Source organism: Emys orbicularis, chromosome 8 (assembly GCF_028017835.1).
Source record: "Emys orbicularis isolate rEmyOrb1 chromosome 8, rEmyOrb1.hap1, whole genome shotgun sequence".
In the NCBI taxonomy this organism is placed as follows: Eukaryota; Metazoa; Chordata; order Testudines; family Emydidae; genus Emys; species Emys orbicularis.
In genome coordinates, this window is record NC_088690.1 from 66342846 (window position 1) to 66367853 (window position 25008).

At 42.3% G+C, this 25008-nt stretch overlaps 1 protein-coding gene across 1 annotated transcript in view; it reads left to right on the plus strand.

Annotated features, from left to right (window-relative positions):
• Window positions 1-4342: 4342 nt before the first annotated feature.
• The window catches only part of SUCO (SUN domain containing ossification factor), a 72378-nt gene continuing 51712 nt past the window's right edge, over window positions 4343-25008 (plus strand). The window contains exons 1-2 of the mRNA XM_065409617.1: window positions 4343-4407; window positions 24538-24643. Of these exons, the coding sequence (XP_065265689.1) occupies window positions 4343-4407; window positions 24538-24643 (171 nt within the window). The remainder of the gene's footprint in view (window positions 4408-24537; window positions 24644-25008) is intronic.

Here is a 25008-nt window from a genome sequence, read left to right on the forward strand (position 1 = left end):
TCATAGGCATCTAGCAACAGAGAAGGAACACAGAGCTTCACAGTGGTCACTTTGAGGGCAAATATAATCTGTATTTTTGGTAGATTAATTTGTTTTTCTGTAATGAAGGTTAATGCTGAATCCAGTGAGTTTTTCCAATTTATAAAGAAGAATTTCTCCCCACCCAACCTCTAACTAAACCTGAAATTCAAATCCAAGCTGAAACTTGCTCTGGAGTGGCACATTTTGTTTCATATCCTGTGGATCACATTCCTCCCTGGTGAAACACCACAGGCTTCAAGAAAGAGAGACCAGGGATTAACATGGCCCTGTGTGTCTGGGTTGATTTATGTCAAAGCTCTCCGTGTTTCAGATAGTGAAATGGGAAATCCATTCACAGAACCACCCGCTGAGCGTCTGACAACAACACACACTAAAAATGTTGAAGGTGTTAATTTTTTTAGACATCTGAGTTAATTGCTTCAATATTAAAGTCCATGTGAAAGGGATTTTGTAAGGAGTATAATGCTTAAAAAGATCAATAGAGGATTTTGGCCAGCTAATCCTGCTATAGACCAATGCCTAAGATGTTGGAATCAGTACTCTGTTGGAGATCTTTTCCTTGCTATTAACAGTTATCCATGTGAGGATGTCTGAAGTTAATGGGAGGCATAAGTCGTATAATGATGATGGGAAGAAAGATCCCTGTTGATAGTAAAAGAGGAGTGGCTCATTACAGGAGGAGGGGTAGTCCCTGGCTACTTGCGATGCCACTGAGATCTCGTGTCCCGCCAGAGATCACTAGGAGCACTACCGATAAGGTCTGCTAATTGCTACAAGATTAGATTTGAGACACTTGGGCCTGATCCTCAGCTGCATTGTTGCTGATCTACATCATGATATGCCAGCGTGGAGGGGTCTTAAAGCCAGCATATTCACCTGCAGGAAGATCACCCCAGTGTAGGGAGATCCTCCAGTGGTGAGGATTTGCCAATCCCTCCCAGCAGGGCCCATAGGAAAAGGGGGCATGGTCAAGGCTTCTGTATGACCTGGTGATCTCCAGTCAAATATCAGCCCAATTCTTAGACTGCTCTAACTTCTACCAGGGAGCCAGCCCTGCACGCAGTCGGCCTAGGATCTTATTGAAGAAGTAAAAAGGCTGCAAAGGCAATCTGTCCCCCACTGATACTGCCCCATTCTGGGCACACTGCACCTTTCCCTGACAGACAGCTGGGTGCTCTGTTTCTCTGTCACCACGGCAGCACTTGCATAGCTTGCCTTGCCTGAGTCTGGGTCCCTGTGTCTCTGGGAGTGGAGTCTGGGAGAGAGGCTGGACTTTAAAAACACCCATGTGGAGGAGATAGAAACAAAGGGAGGGGATTGAGACCACTGTCAGGAGTGGATACAGCTATGGATTATGCCGGGGCAGTCACTAGAGTGGCCAGGCTGCAGAGGGAATCTGTTTTGACATCTTGTCCGAGGGCCTGTAAATCTTGGCTATGGCCCTATAGCCATGCATTCTCCTTTAACTTCAATGTAGTAAAATTCCTTCCCAGGTTAGGGTAAAATTCACCCCTCGTCAAATGGCACAAATGAAGAAGGTTATGGAGAGACATGTAAGTATCAGATGCAACACCTGCCTCCTCCTGGAGATGCTGGCCCAGATCCTCAGTAGGGGTAAATCAGCAAAGCACCCTAGACACCAGTGGATTCACCAGCTGGGGATCTGGGACAAAGTCGTTATTAAACAGGAGGACCTCACTGTAACTGCACTCTTCAGTGCTACCTTTAATTACTGTGAACTTGTCACCAGTGCTCATTATAGGTGAACCTGGTTACCTGACATTTTCCATTACAAGACTCCATTTTCAGGTACTTCTAATTTTGCCAGACTTCAATAGTTTGGGCTGAACTTTTCAATGCTTGGTGCTTCGGGCTGGATTTTTTTGAGGGAACGTTTTAACCAGAATGGTTCAGTCATTTCAGACGTTCCTGTGCTCCTTAATTTGTCCCCCTGGTGCGTACGCATTATAATACAGCCTTTCATTATTTGATCACATTCTGTTTTTCCACAGGCCCCTCCCCCATTCAATGGACAGGCTGGATAGTGTACTGCGGATGAAGCAGGGTTGTGCAGCGAAGGAGTCTGTTGTTTGCCTCGTTTGTGGCAGCATTTGGAAGCCCCCAACCCCTGCAGCTTGAGGGTGTTTTACTAGGCAGCATTCCCCAAGGGGTGCCTGGGATACAGGAGACCTGGGTTCTAGTTAGGGTTGCCAGGTGTCCGGTTTTCGATCGGAATGCCCGGTCGAAAAGGTACTCTGGCGGCTCTGGTTGGCACCGCCGACTGGGCTGTTAAAAGTCCGCTTGGTGGCGCAGTGCGGGCCTGGGGCTAAGGCAGGCTCCCTACCTGCCCTGGCTCAGTGCGGCTCCCAGAAGCGGTCTGCAGGTCCCTGCGACTCTAGGTGCACAGGCAGCCAGCGAGACTCCGCACGCTACCCCCACCCAGAGTGCTGGCTCCGTAGCTCCCATTGGCCAGGAACTGCAACCAATGGGAGCTAGGGGGCGGCACCTGTAGGCACGAGAGCAGCGTGCGGCGCCTCCCTGGCCGCCCATGCGCCTAAGGGCCACAGGGACCTGGCAGCCACTTCCTAGGAGCTGCAGTAAGCGCTGCTGGGACCCCATACCCCAAACCTCTGCCCCAGCCCAGAGTCCCCTCCCACATCCAAACTCCCTCCCGGAGCCCGCACCTCACACATCCCCCATGCCACAACCCCCTTCCCCAGCCCTGAGCCCCCTCCTGCACCCCAAGTACCTCATCCCTGGCCCCAGTCCAGAGCCCCCTCTCCCAACTGAAGCCCTCATCCCCCTCCCGTCAGGAGTGCCGCCAGCTTTTCTGCCACCCTAGGCGGTGGAAGGTCCCGCCTCGAAATGCCGCCCCCCACAGAGGCGGTGGAAGGTCCCGCCGCTGAAATACCCCTGCGGTCGCCGCCCCCCAAATTGTGCCCTAGGCGACCGCTTAGGTCGCCTAATGGGTTGCGCCGGCCCTGCCTCCCGCACTCCAACCCTGTGCCCGGTTAATGTGAGTGAGGAGGGGGGAGAGTGAGCGAGGGGGGGATGGAGCAAACAAGGGACGGGGTCTCTGAGAAGGGGTGGGACAAGATTGTTCAGTTTTGTGCGAATAGAATGTTGGCAACATTAGTTCTATTCCCAGCTCTGCCATTGGTCTGTTGGGTGCCTTTGGGTGACTTGCTGCCCCACTCTGTGCCTCAGTTTTCCCATCTGTAAAATTGGGTTAAAGCATGGGCTGGACTGGGTAAAACATCCCTCAGACCTATGACTAGAACAGCATCAAGGCCCTGGAAAACTACAACTCCCAGCCTGTACCGAGAATCTTGGCCAATGGCTGCCAGCCTGAGGGTTGCAGCGATGCATGCTGGGATTTGTAGTTCTAAATGGGATCCAGCCGAGAGCTACGGTGTCCCGCGGACTCGCTCACCCAACCTATCCTTGGGTCACAAAACCTCTCGCCTTCCCCCCCGCCCATCCTTCGCAAGCCACCCCTTTATTTTGCCCAGGATCAGGAACGTTCACCTTCGGGGACCTCAGCTCCCACCAATCAGGGCTCAGCTTTCTTGGGGCAGCCCCTACAGAAAGCCTGAATATAACTAGGTCAATACTGCTACCAATCGCCTGGAATTTTTTATAATTATTTTGTAACTTATTTCGCGTATCTGTATATTTTTGTTGTCACTTCTATTATTAATTCTTCTAAAGACGCCTAAACCGGTCCTAGCTTTGGGGAGGGCACCCCCAGTTCGCCGCTCTCTGAGAGGGAACGATGCCGAGAGAAGACTACAACTCCCAGGGTGCGAGGGGCTTTTGAAGAGGCCCGTCCGTTTTGTAGTCCAATCACAATGGGAGTTCTGACTGCGGGCCGGGGATTGTATCGAAGTGGCCCCTCTGAGCCAATCACTGTGAGGGGAGGGAGGAAGCCGTCGAATGCGCAGGGCCAATTGTGTTCTGGCGATGGGGGAGGCGTGGTTTATGTGTGGGGGGGTGACGTGACGCGTCTTCTTCCAGCTCAGCGCGTGAAGGGGGGGACTTGGGGGGAGGGTAACGGCTCCGCTGGGTCTGCTCGCACCGCGCTGGAGATCGCCTTGAGACAGGGGCAGCGGCTGTAGCGGCTGGGCGCAGTCTCGGGGCGGCGGCGCGAGGCGGGCGGGAGTGTCTGAACCCCCCGCGAGGCTCCGTCCCCAGCGCTCCGTCCCCCGGCCCGGCCGGCTCCGCCGCTCTCATCCCCCTCGGCAGCAGGCGGGAGGATGCGCCGCCGCCTCCTTGCCGGGGGAGGCAGAAGGGGGAGACGATGAGGAAGCCGCCCCGCCGGCTCTTGGCCCTGGGTTCCTGCCTCCTCTTCTGCTCCCTTCTCTGGTGAGTGGGTCTCTGAGCCCGGGGGGGTGGGGGCTGAGCCGGGCTGGTGGTCTCACACCGACTCCTCTTCACGCCGGACTCTATGGCCACTCCGAGCACTCCCCCATCCCGAGCCCCTTCCCAAATGGAGCATGGGGGTTGCATCTGTTGTGTATGGCGGACTCCCCACTCCAGTGGGGCCCTGGTTATGGGGGGTGACCTCCCCCACCTGTGCTGTGTATGGCAGGCTCCCCACTCCAATGGGGCCCTATAGCCCTTGGTATGGGGGGTGCCTTCCCCCACCCATGCTGTGTATGGCAGGCTCTGCCACTCGCATGAGGCCCTATAGCCCTGTATATGGGGGTCATCCTTCCCCACCTGTGCTATGTGCTGGGCTTTCCCTGCTTCTTCCTGGTCTTATAGCCCTGGGAATTACGGGTGTCTTCCCTTGTGCTGTTTGGTAGAATTCTCCACTCCCATGGGGCCCCGTAGCCTGGGGGGTTGGGGTGGCCTCCCCCCCGTGCTGTGAGTGGTGGGTTCTCCTGCTCTCAGTCACCCAGGTTTCCAGAGGAGGTTTCCTTCCAGTTAGTCTCTCCTTTCTGTGGCGTGGATACCTCTTCCCACAAAGATCCTGTGCTGCCCCCATGACCTCCGGTGACAGGTGTGTTGACTTTCCTTCTCGGGGACACTGTGTTTAAATTGCTGTACCAAAAAGCAAGTCCCAATAATCAACTCCTATGTCTGCTGCATTCACGGTGGCAGGAGGAGCAATGCTAGTGTAGTTTGGAAAGTGCTATGGGGGACTTTTAGGATGGAAGACCTCGTCTAATCACAGAATGGGATTGCGTCCCTGTTACAGCTAGGGCTGAGCTTAATGGGTTACAAAGTGATTTAAGATCCTTGCTTGGGAAATATGCAGTATGCATGGGAAGGTATCTCTTCTCCTCCCACCCATTGTTTGCTTGAGGTGACCAGGAACCATCACCCCTTGTGAAGTAATTGACTGTTCTGTTTTTTAAACTCTGTGGAATTCTGCAAGTGACTTACAGCAATGTTTCTCATCCTTTTTGATACCAGGGACCAGCTTGCTGCCTTCCTAAACTGTCAGGAAAATCTCAGAGACCGGCACCGGTCCACGGGCTGGTTGTTGAGAAACGCTGACTTTCATTTATCTATCTCACTTTTCACTTTGGCTGAATATCATTGTGGTGACCATGTCCTTTGACAGGGCTACCATATTTTCTTCATAGCCTGTTTGTAAAGAGTTTTGTGATCCTATGGCACCACCATCCTCTCAATACCTTAGTGTCATCTTCAACTCTGCTGCCTCTCTAGACCACACATTTAGTCCGTTTCAAATTCTTCCGGTTTCTTTCGCTAACATTTTTGAAATCCAGCTTTTCTTCTAAATTCATATTACTAAAACGCTCATCAAGGTCTGTATCTTCCATCCAGGCTACTGTAGCCTTTTCCCCTCTGGCTTTCCTGACACCCATTTCCCACTGTGTGCCCCCTTACTCTTCAGATACATTGCAGCTAAAATAATCCTGTTTTGTTTTCTGATCGTGTCACCCCCTTCATCACATCAAATGTCTCTTTGTCTTTAAATTTTAAAATTGTGCACAACATAGCCTGTCTGGACTTCAAATCTTTGTGTCACATCCTGACCTGTTTGCTGTCAATTATGCCAGCCTCTATTTTTCCCCACAAGCACTTTTGTGCTTGCTTCTTTATGCATGGAATGTACTTCCTGAACTAGTCTGTAAAGCTTCTTCCATTTCTTTCCAAGTCCTTGAGGTCCACTTCTGCTGTAATGCCTAAAATAAGGTGCCAACCAATAATGACTAGACAACTGACTCACAGGGACTTCTAATTTTTTTTTTTTTTTTTTAAAGCTGTGTATATATGTGGCCTGTTAATGTGATCTTGCTATTTCCTTTGGCCTCTCTTCCGTTGTTCCAACAGTGGCATCTTGTTCTAAATTATTGTAAGCTTTTGAGGCAGGGACTGTCCTTCTGCTTTTTTTTAAGTGCTATTGCTATGTAGAAGATAAAATAATCTTGAAGCTGCAAACAGAAGTAAATAGGAAGCAGCAATACATGTAGAGAGAGAATGGGGTAGACTTCACAGAAACCTGTGGAGAAGGAAGGTGGTAAATGCACACCTCATGTGGGATTTTACTGAATGTTGAGGGAAAGTGAGAGAATTTGGGGACGGGATATTTCCATGTCTTCCTTTCCAGTTTCATAAATAATCACTGGACTGACTTAGTCGCTTGCTTGTCACATTTCACGTATGACTGCCAGAGGAGTGTCACTCTGTAGCCTCCTCCCATTGATGCCCCCAAAACACCCAAAAAGCACACGTTAGAAGTTCTTTAAGAAGTTGCAAACTTACGTTGAAGTAAGATTTTTCTTGGTATATATTTTTGCTGCCAGTCAATCTTGTAGACAGTTACTGTCGGTATGAGCTCTTGGAAGTTATCGCCAGTGGATCATTGCTTTCATTTTCCTCTGAAATCTATTTCATTTTGGTTACTTTTTTGAAGGATAACTGGTGATGCCGGATTCTCTTTTAAAAACAAATTAGTTCTTAAACCACTGAGCTTCACTTTTTGAAAAATCTTAGAATGAAAAAAAATCAATATAGCATTTTTGTACTAAAACTGTAAGGGGGTTCTCTACTTGAACAACCTACAAACATTTAGAGAATTAACAGGGCAATTAACAGGCATTGTTGTAAGAGATCACAGTGCACAGAGTGCTTCATTGTGTAACATTGTAAATATTTTGCTGCTTGTGAAAACAAACATTAAGTATCTGTAAATGGACAATACAGTATGATTAATAGCTGAGGGTCCAATCCTACAGTTAACTCCATATGGGTGGACTCATGGGTAGCTCCTTGAATTGCATTTCCCTGGGGGCATGGGAGTCAGCCTGAGAAGTCAATTGTATGATTGGGGTTCAAGGTTTCTAACTCTACCAGAAAGCATTGAGGCAAACTGTACTAATAGCTTAAAGCATTTCTAGCACAAATCTCTCAGCTCATCCCTTTTTTAAGGTTGTGGGGTGAAATTCAGTAAGAATCTAGCAAATAAGATGAGAATTGTTATAACCCATGTTTAAACATTCAGTTGCCATTAGCTTTTCATACACAGATTTGACCTATCGAGCAAAACTGTAATGGGGTGTTTTAATTGTTTCCACAGGGGTTTTTATCCATTAAACAATTAAGATACTTAATAAAAGTAGAATAATTTCTTTTTCCTTTCTTGCATACGTGCATTAATCTTCTCAGTGTCATGTTTGGAGCTGATAACAAATTAAGTGTTCCAAAGCTGAAATTCGTTAATAATGGAACAGGTTGTCCTCTTAAGTTCCCTGCTCTTCCCAATAAAAGAGCTAGGTTCTTTTATTAGTAACTATTATACAAAAGGTCACAGCAACTTTTTATCTATTCCATGGTAGAGTAAGAAAAGTTAGGATCCCTTCTTCTTGGTTATGAGTGCCAAATTCTGCAGATTATTGAAAAGAAATGTGCTGTTTTTGTAGCATAAGGCAACTATTAAATTCCACTAGATTTTAGTTTGGGGGGAAACTTGCTCTGAGATTTGTTTTGTTACCTTTTATTATCTCTAAAGCATTCGAGGATGGACAAATTCTTCTGTCAGGCAATATGCTGATCAGTCTTGGAGACTGTACTTTAGTTTCTGTCAACTTCAGCTGTAAAATTGCAGACTCTTTACTATCCCAGCTTGCTCCAACACTGTTCTTGGTGTCTCTTTTTAAATAGTCTAGATCAGTGGTTCTCAACCTAATTAGCATTGTGGGCCGCATCCAGTAGTACTTGTATGGCCCTGTGCATGTGACATGGACCACAGCTCTGTGCTGATCAGGCTGCAGGTTGAGAACTGCTGGTCTAGATGTGGTAAGGAAATAAGATTGCATACAATTCTCATTCTTTTAAAATATTTCTCTGAAGTGAACTTTATGTTGGTAGAAGGTGCTTGTTGGGCAACAATAGAGATTAAAATACTCTCTACAGAACGGCAGCACAACTTTCTCCAACTCAGTCTTTCAATAAACCTCTCAGACCTGAAGAGCTGAGAAGTAAATCTCCAGTCCTATTAACTCTGTAGCTTGTCTACTGAAACTACACACTGGCTTTAGTTGTGGTATAGACACTTGATGGGTAAGAAATCCAAGAATACCAACTCTCATTTTCCTACTAGCCACCAAATAATCCTCTGATATTTAAGGGACACCAGTTTTGGCTTCAATAAAATGACTAGATTTCAAGTGTCTGCACACGTGCCCGTGAGTTCTTATGCCAAATCTTGTGGTTCTACAATCACATTTCCTAGTTCATAAAAAAAAAAAAAAAAAATTCTATGAAAAACCTACACTAACAGAGCATGACTGTTTCTACATGGGAAAGTAACAATGAAACGGACTACAACAAATTATCAGATATACAAAGGAAACTAGGAAAGATCTTATTTTATTTCTGTTACCATGGTTATAATACTTTTAGCCCCTATAGATATGGCTTACAGCCATTCAGATTCTAAGTGTCTCACTCTTTAATTGGACTTCCTTAGTTCTCCTGGGTCAGCTAGATAATTCCTGAGTTTGAACCAAATTAAATTTTACTTGAAAGTGTTTTTACCCATTCCCAGCTATGGATTCAAGAAAGCTAAAAGAATCTAGAAAAATTTCAACTTTGGTATTCTCATATTTCTTGTGACTTGGCCATTTGGGTGCTCATTATGCACCTAATTTTACATTTGTGATCCTCCTACAAACTTGTTTATTTATAGGGATAGTTTTTCTTTTAAAGATACAACTATCTTCTGTATTAAAAGTCAGTGGAGCAATAAAGGTCCATAATTTATGGGCCAGCAACTAAAACAGGAGTATCATTAATCCAAAAAATACAAGAAAATTAAAGTGTTATGTTTTGGAATGCCATCTGGGCATAAAACTTTGAGGCAAAATGCACAAAGTACTGCTAAAATATAGAAAAATCTCATCTTTCTAAAAACGAACCTGGATCAAGGGCATACTGTCCCTGGTAACTGATGAGAACAGGATGTTTGGATGGTTTTAGAGAACTGCTTTTGATGCCAGGCTTCCATGTCCCATCAGTAATCAAGGGCAATATTAAGGAACTAAGCTTTAGGAATACATTCCTCTAAAAATATATATGTTGGTATGGGTCACAGTTCCGATTACATGAAGCATTTGTCAGGCAGTCCTAAGGGATGTGGGAAATGTGTAAAGGATGTTGTGTGTTTGCAAAACACTGTTCTTCGGCCCTCTGTGTAACCTCAGAAAGCATTCAAAGTGTGTATCATGCTGAACTTAATGCTTAATGGTTTGGTTTTCTGCAGAGCCAATTAAATGGTGCAGCCCCGGAAGCTTGGAGATCACTTTGGGGTTCTTCGATACTTAATTGTATAGCACTCACTGCTTTGTTTGAATTCAGACTATCTTTGATAGCTATTTAAACACTAAAGAAACTGGTATAAATTGTTTTGAATCCAGCTTTTGTCCACTACTAATAGCATTTTCAGAAGCATTGTTGGACCTCAGGTTGATGAATGAAATGACTGTTGTAATCTGCACTTCTATAGCACCTTCCATCCCAGAATCTGAAAGTGCTTCACATGTCAGTTTAGCTACAAATCCATATGAAGTAGGTATTACCCCATTTCACAGGTGTGGGGAGAGGGAAAATGAAGCACAGAGAGGTTAAAGGCTTTTCCACATTAGGGATTTTGGTCCTAGTGTAGCTATGCTGGTTCAGACATCCCCACTGTAGTTGTGCTACACCAGTTGAAAGCAGGGCTTTCACCCCCTGTGAGTTGTTATTCAGTAGGGAACAATGGAAGCATGTCTACATATCTATGCTGGGGGATTGCACCAGAGAAGCTACATTGGTGCCAAAATCCCTACTGTATACAAGCCTGAAATAACTGGTTCAGGGTCAGTGGCATAGCCAGGAATAGAACCCAGGTGTCCTAACTCCCAGTCCTGTTTACTAAATACAAGATAATTCATCCTTCCCTTCCTGTAACAAATTAATTACATGAAAACTCATTATGAACCTTAATATTCAAGTTGAACTAAAATACTTTCCTCCCTAGTTTTCTTGCCTTTTATACTAACAGTCAGTCTTACTGGCACAAGTATATAAGGTTACATGGATTTGTATGTTTGCTGGTTTATTACAAGCTTTCAGAACTGAAATAACTATTAGGGGGAAAAATCTCAAATCTTGATGGTCTAAATAATAAATGGCAAATTTCCTTCTATTGCTGCCAGTCAGAGGCTACCAGAGATGCTGCACCAAGTCACACTTTCCCAGGAGGATACACTGCAATGCCTGCATAGAAGTTGTTAATTGCTAGTTTTGTCTTGTACAGCAGCTCAAACTTGCCCTCTTGTCACAGATGGAATCAGGCTCTAGCCAAACTAGTTACCACAGTGGTGGGAATTCTTCATTAGTGGGTCAACTGTTGCAAGCTAAATTGTAGGGATGAGGGAAGCCCCTCTTTCTCTCTCTTCCCCCCCCCCCCCCCCGTGTACTATGGATGAAATTATTCCTCATGCATCAGTGATTGGAAGAGAGGCTGGGTAAAGTGGCAGAAGGAGATTTTGCTGCATGTGTTTAGTGAATCCAACTCACATTGATCTTTCCTCTCCTCTCTCATTTGTCCTCTTTCCTTCCCCCCTCAAAAGTCCTGAGTTAGGGATGCGCTCTGTGAGGCTCAGTGACACCCTCTGAATATGTCTACACTGCACTAAAACTGGCCTGTGTCAGCTGACTCTGGCTTGGGATGCAGGGCTATAAAACTGCAGTGTAGATGTTCAGGCTTGGGCCGGTCCCAGAGCCTGGGCTCCAGCCTTAGTCCAAACATTTACACTACAGTTTTATAGCCACACAGCCTGAGTCCCACAAACCCGAGTCAGCTGAAACGGGCCAACCATGCAACCATTGCAGTGTAGACATACCCTATGTGAGACTCGGTGCCACCCTGTATTTGAGGCTCAGTGTATGAGAGGCTGTCAGAAGAAGAGACAGACCAAAGATAGGGGATAGTAGGAAGCTCACTTTCCGGAGTGTTCAAAGCAACTCTACAATTCCCTGTTTCATTGTTGGTTTTTTGTTGGTGAATTGGAATAGGCAGTAATTGCAGCAGGCTGGTCTCTCTTCTGGATAGAGATTGTAACATTTTAAATTGTATTGGGGTTCAGGATTTTTTTTTTTGTATTTCATTTAAATCTGTTCATAAGACTTCTGCTGTAGTACTAAAATGTTTAATAAATCAAAATAAATTACTTCATACCTTTTGTGGAGAAACTTTTTATGAAGAAACAGACTTAGGCACTCAGTTTTATATATTCAAAACCTCTCTTTCCATCTGCTGACTTCTAAAGTGAAATGCATGTTCTGTGTATAGAGAACTTTATTGTGGAGGTGCCAATTGTGGCTCTGTAGCTAAAGATGAGTATTTTTTAATTAAAGCAGGGATTTGCATACTATTAGAATCTGAATTTACCTCTTGATGCCTACTTTGGCGTATGTTTTTGGAAAAAAGTCATGCAGGTTTCCATTTTAAGCCCTATTTTTATTCCACTCTAAATCCCTCAAGGAGGTCCTTTGAGTTGAAATGTTGCCTATGTTTCCTGTGGGTTTTTATGGTAACTTGAAATGAATTGAACAAGCAGTTTCTGATGTATTGTGTGTTTTTTTGTTTTTTGTTTTTTTTAATTTTTTTTGTAAGTTGTCTTTGAAAATTATTCAACTACATCTTTGTCATGTAATATCTCAAAAGTGGCTTGTCCTAGAAACTTCAAATTTGTTTATTCAAGGTATGAGAGAATCCTACTTAAATGGAAATGCAACCCTGTAATTATAGTCACTGCCATTACTCTGAGACCCTGCCTGTTGCAAAGACATGTCACCTTCCAATTCCTGGCTTTTTACTCTTCTTTAGCCTTCCCTGCAGGTGGTCTATTGCTCCTCAATTCTTTAAACTGCTGTTTATTCTGCCTATTGTAATCTTTTCCTTTCCCCCCCCCCCCTTTGGTTTTGTTTCAATGAAAACACATAATGGCTAAGGAAAAATACTTCATCTTTATTCTTACTCCTAATCTGTCCTTCAGTAAAGCCATGTTTCTTTTGAAATGGGCAAGATATTATAACTATTAGTCTGGAGTAAAATATTCCAAATTCTGCTCTTGGTGGTCTGCTTGGAGAGATTAGTGGCTTTTGGAGAATGCAGGCTAGAACACTTTTTAGTTTAAAACAAGGTATTATAGAACCTGAGATCAGTGAAAACATTCCCATGTTTTTAAAATCTAATGAAAATAGTTAATTAGGATTTGAACACTTCAGCATTGTGTTAGTGCAGGAGAACTAGGAACATGAAACTGAGTACAAACAAAAATGAAACTCACTAATTAATCTTAATTTTCCAGGATGCAAAAGTCAGAAAAATCAGCATTAATGGTAAACATATTAAAAATATTTATCTAGGAGTGTTTTAATAAAAAGATAACAATTTTTAACTTGACATTGTCCCTTCAAACTATTTTCTGTCTAAGCTTGCATCACTTAAAAAGGACTTTTTTAGCCTAAAAGCTTTTCTACTTTTAGCCCCATAAGATATCATAAACTTCCTATCCTGAAATGACCTATTATAAATGAGAGGTGGGCAAACTACGGCCCACATCCAGCCTGCCAGCCGATTTAATCTGGCCCTCAAGCTTCCACCTGGGAGCAGGGTCTGGGGCTTGCCCTGCTCCCATGCTCCAGCTGAGGAGCGGAGTCGGGGGCTGCTCCGTGCGTGCGTGCCACAGCTCCCGGAAGCAGTGGCATGTCCTCCCTCTGACTCCTATGTTTAGGGGCTGCCAGGGGGCTCTGCGCGCTGCCCTGTCCGCAGGTGCCGCCCTCACAGCTCCCATTTGCTGTGCACTGCGGCCAATGGGAGCTGCAGGGGCGGTGCCTGTGGACAGGGCAGCACGCAGAGCCATCTGGCCGCACCTCTGTGTAGGAGCCGGAGGGGGGACATGCTGCTGCTTCCGGGAGCTGCTTGAGGTAAGCGCCGCCTGGAGCTTGCACCCCTGAGCCTCTCCCCACGCCCCAACCCCCTGCTCAAGCCCTGATCCCCCCCCTCCTGCCCTCCGAACCCCTCAGTCCCAGCCCAGAGCCTGCACCCCCAGTCGAAGCCCTCACCCCCCCCTGCCCCCTGAACTCTTTGTTTCTGGCCCCACCCCCCATGCCCCAACCCTGATCTCCCACCCGCCATCCGAACCCTTCTGTCCCAGCCTGGAGCATCCTCCTACACCCCAAATCCCTCATTCCCAGCCCCATCCCAGAGCCCGCACCTCCAGCCAGAACCCTCACCCCCCTTCTGCACTCCAACCCCAATTTAGTGAACATTCATGGCCCACTGTCCAATTTCCATACCCAGATGTGGCCCTCGGGCCAAAAAATTTGCCCACCCCTGTTATAAATCCATTATATAAAGTGTCTGGCTGTTATACAGCATAGTTTTATAATGATTTTCAGACAAAAATTCTTATTCACACAGGTCTATGGTAGAATCCTGATAATAACCATGTTTTAACATTGCTGCTGTTTGCCATTTCTGCTTCCCGTGTGGACAGCACTGAACAGATAATGGCTGTTCTACCCTTGTTCTAGAATAACTTCCCCCAGGTAAGGGAACTGTTTTTAATATAGGTGTGAACTTTCTGCCACCACAGCTATGCTGGCTGGTATGAATGAAGCATAACTTTAACTTTTTAAAGAGAAACTCTGTTCTTTGCTTGATTTCAAGAGTTTTTAAAAATATTTGTTATCCACAGCTAATGGCACACCTGGTGTTTGCACAGACTTGTGTTTAAAAACTCCAGTGTGGGAGATGTGGGGGAGTAAGCATCAAAGCCATGTGCTTCATTACCTTCCTGTATTCTGCACAGTCCACATAAGGCTTTGCTGTTTATTTTTTCCAGCCAGAATGCATTAGTAGTATTTATGTATTTTTAATTTAATCCATCCACAAACTGTTCTATTAAGATGGTAAGATGATCGGGTAGAGCCTCTTTACAGTGTCACATTTAGTGTCAGGACACTGTGGTAAAGACCTGTGAAGACTAGGGTCTATATATTTAAGGAGTGCCCCAATTCAAACACTTTAAAGGGAGACCTGGTTTTCAGAGCATCCGTGGTCTGCACTTTCTGAAAATGTGGCCCATTTAAGGTGTGTGAAGTGGGACACCGAAACACTATAGACACTCTTGAAAGCTTAGGTACAGGGCTTTAGTATTATTTCATAACAGGGTTCTAATTTTGTATTGGTTTAGTCCACACAGGAGACAAGCCCACTCAACAGACAATTACATCACAGTAAATTTTGCTGTGTTGGACAAGGATGATTAAACTAGATAGTAGTAGTGAATGAAGACTGATTATTTCTATGTTTCCTTTGCAGACCTTTGTTTTGTTTTTATCATTTATATGCACTCTAATTTGTCTAGTAACTTTCTGTATTTTTTTTTTTTAATTTTAAGCTACACTAAGATTGAGAGTTCTTGATGCAAACTTACCTGATTTGCAAGATCTGATCTGCAGAAACAGGATATGCTCACTATTTTTGTGCATATGAATCCAGTTCTGTAAATGAAATGAAGAAATTCCTTTCTTTCTGAAGAACATTCTGGATGGCAGGATTTAAAATATGAAAACTTTTTGCAAAAGAAAAGCATAGTTGAGCGACACCGCAGAAAGTATATTCTGCTTTGACCTATTTTTCATCAGTTCCAAGCTAGAAAGTAATGAAATATTTTTGTGTTCTCAAAACAAACAGTGAAATGCATTGTGGTAAAGAACAGAGATTTTACTTCAAGCAATATGTGTAGATTCTTATCTTGTAGCATCCTTACTCATTTTGATTCTGTATATTTTGTGCTTACTGTTTTCTCTCAAAGGCATAGTCATTTAAACTGATTCTCTTGTTGTAGCATCCTGCTCTGTAATAGTAGCAACTAGCTTTCTAAATCATTCAAAATTGTTTAATCAGTCAAAAAGTTAGCTTTAACATTTCTCCATTGTGTGGTAGAAATGAAGTGTGGATAAACCCAAAACACTTCTGTAGGAATAAGAGAATGCTGTGTCTCATTGTATTTGGGTGAGATGGGATGATGATGATAATGGCCATTTATAGTACCAGAGGTCTTTTTTTTTTTTTCTCCTCTGGGAGTATCTGCCTTTGTTCCATGCTTCAGAGGGAAGCAGAGTACCTCTTACATTTTTAAAATTGATTGCTGTCTTTCTTTGCTGGCACACTAGAAGTGCTACAGCCACATTGAGAGCCCAGTCTTCTGCCTCTGTGTAGGCAGATGTAGGTTCCTCAGGGCTCTTTCTGGAGGGCCTCCTTTCTGGGTGGAATTTTATGACATTCTTCTCCCTCTGCCAAACAACTTTAATAAAGATATGGTCCATTTGACAGGACTAAAGGGGAACCAGGGAATTTCCCTATTTAGTGTCTTGTCAATACACTAAAATGGAATGTTGAGCTCATGGGGACCTCTGTTGTTTGGCCTGCTTAGCTCATCGCTCCTGTAGACTCTCCCCTCTAACAATGGAGCTGGTAATGGTAGCTTGTGGAGTTTTGGGGGCCAATTTAAAGCAGAATTTGGCTTTACAGTTTTTCCACATCGATTTCCTGCTGCTTCTAAGCAAGGCTGAGCATGGTTTCAAGATTCAAGTAACAGATGAGTCAAATTGTAAGGAAATCTCCAATTTTTGAGACTCCTGCTCCCTCTCTCTGCTTCTGTGATTGTTATAGAAGTTAGAAATCTAGTTTGTTGCTGCCTTTCCCAGTCACTCTTTTCAGGGCTTAGCCAGGGATTTTCTCCTTTGAATAAGTGCTGTCTGCCACTCAACCAGGAAGTCCCAGGTAATTCTATATTTAAGCAGTGTTTTTGACTCTGAGGGACCCATCTTTTCCAGTTCCTCAGGCAAAAATCTTAATGTCCAGAAACCTCGTAGAAAATCCAGACCCTGTTCCTTGTCTTCCACCCCTCACCCCCGAGTAAAGCTCCAAAATGGTGATCACTCCTTTCTTTTTAGACACCTTAATCCTCCAAGACCACATCAGAAGTAGAGAGCTTTAAATAGCCTCTTTTTCTGAGGAGTTGACTAATCATCACAAACATTACTCCAAGTCATTGTCATTGGAAGAGGGCAAACTCTCTGAATCAGATTGATCTTACTCGACTTCCTTCCAGATTAGGACCATTTCAAAATGAAGGAAGAAACAGTGTTTTCCCCTCATTCTAGAATCTCTGGAGAAGATTGTGTTGGACTACTCGGAGTCCACAGACACACATAGGTCCACTGGTAAGGCCATTAATGTCAATTTGAGCACTAACCATGGGTTGAAATGGAGTGAAAGATATTTATAGGTCAAGATGACTGTATCATGTTATATAAAACTAAATACAAGCTGTAGTGAAAGTATACCAACTAGATTAATTCAGACTAAAAACTATTTAATTTTAAGGCTTCTGGTGAAGTCACAGAATTGTATGGCAATAGGATAAGAGGATGTTATATGGTGCCTATCTCATCATCCTTAACAATGGGTGGGTTTAGATTGAACTGATGCTAAGTTTAGGGGCTTATGCCTTTATCTAGTATGTGGGAAGACCCTGGAAATAAGTTTTCTGATGGCTATCCTTGATTATACTCTGTGCTTCATGGCCTACTGCTTGGAGTTGCCTCTGTACATAGGTCTGATTTTAAATTGTGTTGAACAAGTTCATGCTTTAAGTTCCAAATCTGATATGCTTCTAAAAATGAAGCCATTTTATTATGGGGAAAGTCGAGAAAATTTGTCCGCAACAAGGTGTAGTGGTTCATGTTTTATGGGTAGATATCAGAATGTATTGGCGTAAGAAAATATCCCTTAAAAAGCAGTTTCGGTTTTCTTTGCAGAGGAGGTCCCTGTAGTATAATTAATAGATTCATCTCCATGGTGCCATCATGGATGCTGCCATCAGATAATTATGTTTATGTGGGTTCCATTTACTTCTGGTTAACTTGTAACTTATCAAATTCACTTCCACTGGCTGCTCACTTGGTGCTAACTCCATTCATTATTCTAATGGTGTCTTCAGATAATAGTCTTCTGTATCAAGAATAACTGCTACCTTTTAAAGGACTTTAAATAATGAGGAACTTATTAAGAGCTACGTTTAAAAAACAAAACTGTACAGTCTACTAGATCAACATCAGTTTCAAAGTCACTCAGATTTTACAAACATAACATTCTAATACATTCTTGGTTTGTTATGGATGCCAAGCTGTCAATGGAACACTGCTAAATTACAACATCACACATACTATTTTATTCAGAAGTGATGAGCAGATGTTTTTTTCCTTCCCCTTCAGTAAAGGAGAACAGCACATGCCTATCGTATGAAGGGTAAAGTTTTTGTCTTGTAAGCTTGGGCTAGCAGCCAAGACTTGGATGTGTATCTCTTCTTAACCTTAGGAATCCAGTGGGGCATCCAAGAAAGTCATGTGTAGAAATATACCAATGAAAATGCCAGATCATTCTTTATCAGATTTAAATAGCTTCTGTTGCTGTCGCCATTGAACCATCTGTAGCAAACTTGAATTATCACATTAAAAACTTCTGCAAGGTCGGAGACTCTCTTAGAAACAGTGACTTATTCAGAGAGAGAGGGTAAATCTTGGTGCAACAAGAGAAGTATATAATAAGGACAGGGAATGATAAAATCTGAATATTGACTAGAAAGCCTTAATGTCCAGATAATCTGAAAAAGACTGGTAGTTGTTTTAGCTGTTTTGTTACTCATCAATCAGTGTGGAAATACATGTTTGAAACTATCTGCACGCTAATACATAATAAACAATAGTGTGGCATGTTTGGCCTGAGGCAAAGGAAGTACTGACATTTGAAGAGGCATTTGCATTATGGAACTACTTAAATGGGCTTGCTGTGTCTTGGACTGGTAGAGCTGCAAATATTATACGAGTTAGCATCTTGGATTTTATTGATTTTTATATTCTGTGTATAAAGACTTGACAAATATGCATCCATATATGTAGTATTTTACTGATAGGCTGTAGTGTTTGGCAATAACAAAATGCTATGAGAAGTCTGTTCTATGTGGAAAGCACTGAAATAGAGTAGAAGGAAAAATGGAATCATGGTGCGGATGAGAAGAGTAATAGAAATGGGACAGGGTCAAACCTGTAACTAAATTAATTGCCTAACTTTAGCGTGGGTTGGTTTTTTCTTTTTCTTTTTCTTTTTTTTTTCCAGCTGCCAGTCTGGTTAACTGTACTAATAGCTGCACGGAACTCAAACTCAAACTACTTCCCTAGAATAGAATTCCTCTCTCCTTTAAAAAGAATCCCTTTTGGTCAAACAAAACAAATAACTCCCTGCAGAAATGGATTCTATAAAATTTTGCTACTGATTACTAGAGCAGAAGGGGACTCTCAGTATAAGATTGTATGCCAAATATACTCTCTCTTCAAGTCTAACATCTGTTAACCAATGTTTAGAAATATCTGCTTAGTTTTCTTTATATGAACATTGTTTAGTGGCATATTGTACTAAATCAACAGGAAGCAGACTTTACTTTGCCCTGTTCTTGAGTGGATGTTTAAAATTAGGGGGGAGGGATACTACAGTGGTTTGAGCATTGGCCCACTAAACCCAGGGTTGAGAGTTCAATCCTTGAGGGGGCCGTTTAGGGATCTGGGGCAAAAATCTGTCTGGGGATTGGTCCTGCTTTGAGCAGGGGATTGGACTAGATCTCCTGAGGTCCCTTCAAACCCTGATATTCTATGAATTAGAGATTTTATAGAGAGCAATAGGTTAGAATTTTGGGTAAGAGGAGAAAGGTAACAGATGAAGACTTGTGCCAAGAAGGGGCTAGAGACAGGCGGAGGGTAGAATAGCTGCCCCATTTCAAAACTCTCTTCTGCATGTCTTTTTAGGTGGTCTTCTTTAGAATCTTGTGTGTGTGTGGGGGGGTAGATTGGAAGTAGGGGATATCTGCAGCATAAAGGCAAGATTACTTAGAATTTCAAATTAGAAGAATGATTCTGCCTGTTTGATGTGCCTGAATTATAATATTGTAATGTTAGTAGAACTGAAATGTCAAAACTGCAGAGGTTGATGATTGTATATAGTGAAGCAATAGTTGGGAACATAAATATTTTACAAATTGTTTCTTTTAGATCTTTGCATTTCTGTAAATTACTTTAACTTAAACACCACTTGTGTCAATAATTTACTCTCTTGTCTATTGTATTGTTGAAGATTTTAGTACTATTTTTAGAATAAACTTAATCCTCAACCACACAATCATGTTAATTTAAAAACAAATGAAAACTTGTAAAACTTGTTTTGATGGTTGTCACACATCTATATACACCTTTCTATGGTTTTTAGCTTCTCTAGCTTATGGGTGTCAAAGCTGTGGCTTATATGCATGTGGGGTGTTTATATATATAAAAAAAAAAAAATTCCCCCTACCTCTTGTGGAGGGGGGGAAAAAAGTAGGTTGTGATTTGTATTTTAATAAGTTAAATCAAGCTGCCTAGTTTAGGAATTTAAAATGTCCAGCCCCTGGTTAGTAAAGCTGATTGCACATTATTAACTATCTGTTCCATAGATGCAGTACTCATGGGGGAATTCTGCGCTACTGTGTTCATAATTAATGAGCCATGCACATTTTTAATTTTTTGTGCAGAAAAACGCTTCTGCTGAAATGTTGTTGCAGTTCCGTCTTTTGCCCACCAGAGGGCACTGTGGCAACAGAATGCAGCAACTGATCCCAGTCCGATAAGGAAGGGAAAGAGCCTGCCTTCTTCACAGCACCTGTCAGGCCAGGTTAGAGGGGGACAAAAAACTGTTCCATGCTTTTCCCACTCATACCCAACAACCCTCCAAGTTCACACCCAGGCTCCTTCCCAGCCAGCAATTTACTTCCCTCTCCCTCAGCTCCTCCGTTATCCCTGACTCTTCCAAGCCTTTGCACTGGTTCTGAGGGGTGCGGGAAATACGGTTCTGTTTTGTAGTTTAAATGAATTATTACTCAGAGTTCTATATTAATATATTAAGGACTCTATTTGTCAAAAAACATTTCCTCAATCTTTTTTGTTGTCTATATTGTTACAGACATACTTGCTGACAGATGTTTTGAAATAAATGACCAAAAATAATTGAAACTGGTGTGATTATATTATTGTTTTGACAAATAAAATATGCAGAATTTTAAAATATTGTGTGCAGAATTTTTATTTTTTTGTTGCAGAATTCCCCCAGGGATAATGCATTTACATTGCTATGCATTGTCTATTTTGTTAAGCACAAGCCATCATGGACACTACTTTTATTACTACACCCTATTTTAAAAGACATAGTCCACAAATGTAGTAGGAAAATTGCTGCTTTTCATTCTGACAGGTCACAGAAGACCTCAGCTGAGTCTGCAACTGCAGTCAAAAAAACAAACAATGTTGGAATGTCTAAGAAATTAGATGGAAAATACAGAATATGTGATTATATAGATCAGTAGTTCACCCTTACCTAGTGTATTGGGTGAAGTACTGGTCAACCCATCACAGGAAGGACGTGGCAAAATTGGAGGGGGTTCAGAGGAAGGCAACCATGATTAGGATTCTGGGAGAAAATGTCTTGAGTACTTAATTCAAAAAAGAGAAGAAATAAGGGACTTGATTAACAGATCGATTTTTCAACTTCAGATTGTTTTAAACAGGTTAGGAAATGCGAGACATACAGTGCAACCTTAATTCTTCTCCCTTGCATATTGATCCGGTGCCTAGAATGAGGCAAGGGTCCTGTGGAAAGAATATGATTGTGTAATTAAGCCTGTATTATAATTTTATGTACATAAGAAGTCAGAACAAAGTTTGTGTGGGCAACTGTAAATCTTGCATTTCCTATCTTTTGACTTTGCAGTTTAAAAAACTTAACGTTTTTGTATGTAACTTCCTTTTTTATAGGACAAAACAAACTGTTCTGTGGAAATGTCACAACCCCCTGTTAACGCATCATAAGCAGAGTTTGAATCCTGAACCTTCATCTCTGCAGTGCAGATTACCACAGTTTGAGCAAAAGAACTAACTGAATTAGCTGGCAGGAGGGGAAGGTTATTCCCAGAAGTGTGGTGGTGCGAACAGACTGCTGGGTTTTGGATGTGATTGGGTGCGAGATTCTAACCTGGCCCAGTTCTCCCTCTCTCCCACCATGCACACACACATACTATGGCAGCTTCCACAAGTTTGCCAGTACTATATCTGCTACTGCTTTAGCAGTAAGGTGAGCCTGGCCTTAGAATGTCTATTATTCTGATACAGTGCCAACATTTTCTTTAGGAGTGCAAGGGGAAGAAAAGTGATAGTGATGTTAGCAGTTTCTGTCACAGCAAAAAACAAAATTTCAATAAGTCAAAGAAAAGCCACTTCTGTGGTACCAGGGCATTTTCCCTGCCAAATATCAAAGATCTGCTACAAACAGTAGAGGTGTGAAGTTTGTCAAAGATCACACAAATCTTTTATAATTGAAAGTGTTAGGCAACCTAAATATAGGGATCACTTGCTGCTCACCTTACAATAATGAATAGTATAGAGGAGCTATAAGTGATCTTCCATTCTCTCCCTCTCACCACAAGAATAAGGGGGAGGGATTCAATGAAATTGAGGGTAGCAAATAGAAAACTAATTGCATATTGTGTAGACTTATTCTTTATCTGTCTGTAGAATTAATTGCCACATTGGGAGTATAAACTGTTTAATAAAACTAATATTGTTCTAAAAAGTGCTATTTTTAAAAAATCATTTGAAACAATGTTAGCCAACTTTTAAAAAGAAATTTCTATTATAACATGGAAACTGAGCTCTCATTACATATGGCTTGTAGGCCCTGCTTGGTTTCCAGGCAGCTCTCATTCCCACTACCACTTCAGAACATTTTTCACTCTGTTTAGGCATTTATATAGCCACCTTCACCTTTGAGTGCCTCAATTCTTTCTGAGCTAATAGGTTCTCCATCTAGCTCCTGAGTTTGTCCCTCAAATATAGAATTTTATGTAAACCAAATCCTATCATCTACCTTTTGGTATCCAAGCCTAAATATCTTTTTTTACCAAGCATGTTAAAGGGAAATTTGCATTTATACATCTAGAAGATATAGCACAAAGGGCTCATCAAATTTTCTCTATCTACTTGGATCAGAACAGCTATTGAGATATCGTCAACTAACAAAATTCCTCCTGTAGGAGCCGAAGGTGCAACTCCCTCATGAACCAACCCCCCCCCCCCCCAAAGCCTTATACAAGCACATATGTGAAGCCACTATCTGGTTTACCATATATTGGTTCACTAAGCTCTATAAAGCTTGGGCTTTTCTTTACCTGACAGAGCTTTGTTAGCATCCTTCAGTTTGCTCTAAACTTACAATATATACTTTAAATACATTTATTTATATTTTCAGTTTGTGTGGGACAACAGAGCCTGTTTTTATGTATGGTAGTTATCCTCTTTATTGATCATTAGTGTTTGCTACTGCCCAAGGGTATGTATTGTCAGTTGATCTGTGCATAGGAAAACTTCAGTTTCTGACCTGTGACTAAAAGGTAAAGTTATCCTCTTTATTGATCATTAGTGTTTGCTACTGCCCAAGGGTATGTATTGTCAGTTGATCTGTGCATAGGAAAACTTCAGTTTCTGACCTGTGACTAAAAGGTAAAGAAATTTCAAATTTTAGAGAGGAGTGTATCCTTTTAATGATAGCTAGTCAGTATCTTGTCAACTTCCATTCTGTGCTTTTTGTTTTCCAGTGTTCAGCTCTGGAGGCATCTCCTTAGGCTGTTATTTCATTCAGTTGGTGTGCTAAGGGAGTTTTTTTTCTGTGAAGTATTAAAAAATATCAGGTTTCAGAGTAGCAGCTGTGTTAGTCTGTATCAACAGAAAGAACAGGAGTACTTGTGGTACCTTAGAGACTAACAAATTTATTTGAGCATAAGCTTTCGTGGGCTACAGCCCACTTCTTCGGATGCATCCGAAGAAGTGGGCTGTAGCCCACGAAAGCTTATGCTCAAATAAATTTGTTAGTCTCCAAGGTGCCACAAGTACTCCTGTTGTTTTTTTTTTATTTTTTAAATATCAGATGCCTTTATAGTCAGGTGTGTAGGAGTTCCCTACTGCACAAATGCCCATAATCACTGGATTTACCATTTTGACAAAGTTACAGATAAGAAACTAAAATGTTCTTTTGAGAACTACTTATCAAAAAATCTGAACTTTCTGACGAGAGGCTTTTTATCTCTTGATCAGAAAAATTCTGCATGTTCTGTTCAGGCCAGTACTCTGTACTACTATGAGATTGCATCTGTCAATGCCACATTGTTTGACTACAATCCTGAAGGTCATGGGTTCAAATCTCACTCGATCTCATACCGAAAAGCCACCTCCAGTTTACCCAACTGCAGAGTGGATACCTGATCCATTGGGTTAGGGCAGTCAAAGGTGGTCGGACATGATGCTCGCCACATCACTCCCTTGTGTACTGTTGGCTATGAAATTAACTGTTTTAGCCCGATGGGCCAGTGGCTTGGGGGAACTTAGACTTTGACTATTGTCAGTCTAGTTTAGAATGTAATATTGTAGGTGCCCAAGTATTGTACACTTCTAAGAGGAATAGAACACCCTGAGCCACTAAGCACACTGATGGCACTGCACAAGAAATGAGTGGATTTTGGTCTATAGACTCCACTTCTTAATTTACAAATCAGTCAGTAAAAAGTCTGAGTATATTTCAGAGCTAACTTCCCAGTCCATCATGCTATGAGATTAGTTCTTAAAACTGAAGTGAGATTCCTAGCACTGCTTGCAAAGGTGGTGTGTTCTTTTTTGTGTGTGGTGTTGTTTTTTTTTTTTTTATAAATATATCCAGGTATTTTATAGGAACAAACAAAAATAAGGTTGAGGGAGATAATCTGTGTATTTATGTATGTAAAGTGAGACTTAGATTTTTAGTTCCTGTTTTGTCTGTGTTTTGTTTAACAGGCTTCCCAGCTGGCATGTTTTTTGTAAAGAGAACCCTTCATCTACATTGCAGTACTCTCCAGATAACTATGCCCTGGCAAATGAGGATGAGAACATCCAGGAAAAGGTACAGTGGAGATTTGCATATTTTTCAGTAGATGGGCTTGATATCACATGACTAATTGCAAAGCTAGTGGTGGTCCTCATTTTAAGATTGGTTCTCAATCAGTGATTTAAAAAATATGTACTGAATGCTCCAATTAGCTAAGGTGCTAGGGCTAGTCATCTAGAAAATCTACTTTAACTTCCACCATGTCCCTGTCTCTTAGATCATGTAATGTCCAGGCTCACTGTAGTTTTGCCAGCTTGTGCTCTAAGTGATGCACAATCAGGGTGGATTTGATTTAAATCATGATTTAAATCACTAGTCAGGAAGACTCGGTTTTCTACATAAGTGCATTCTTGTTGGTTGTTATAACCTTAATACATAGT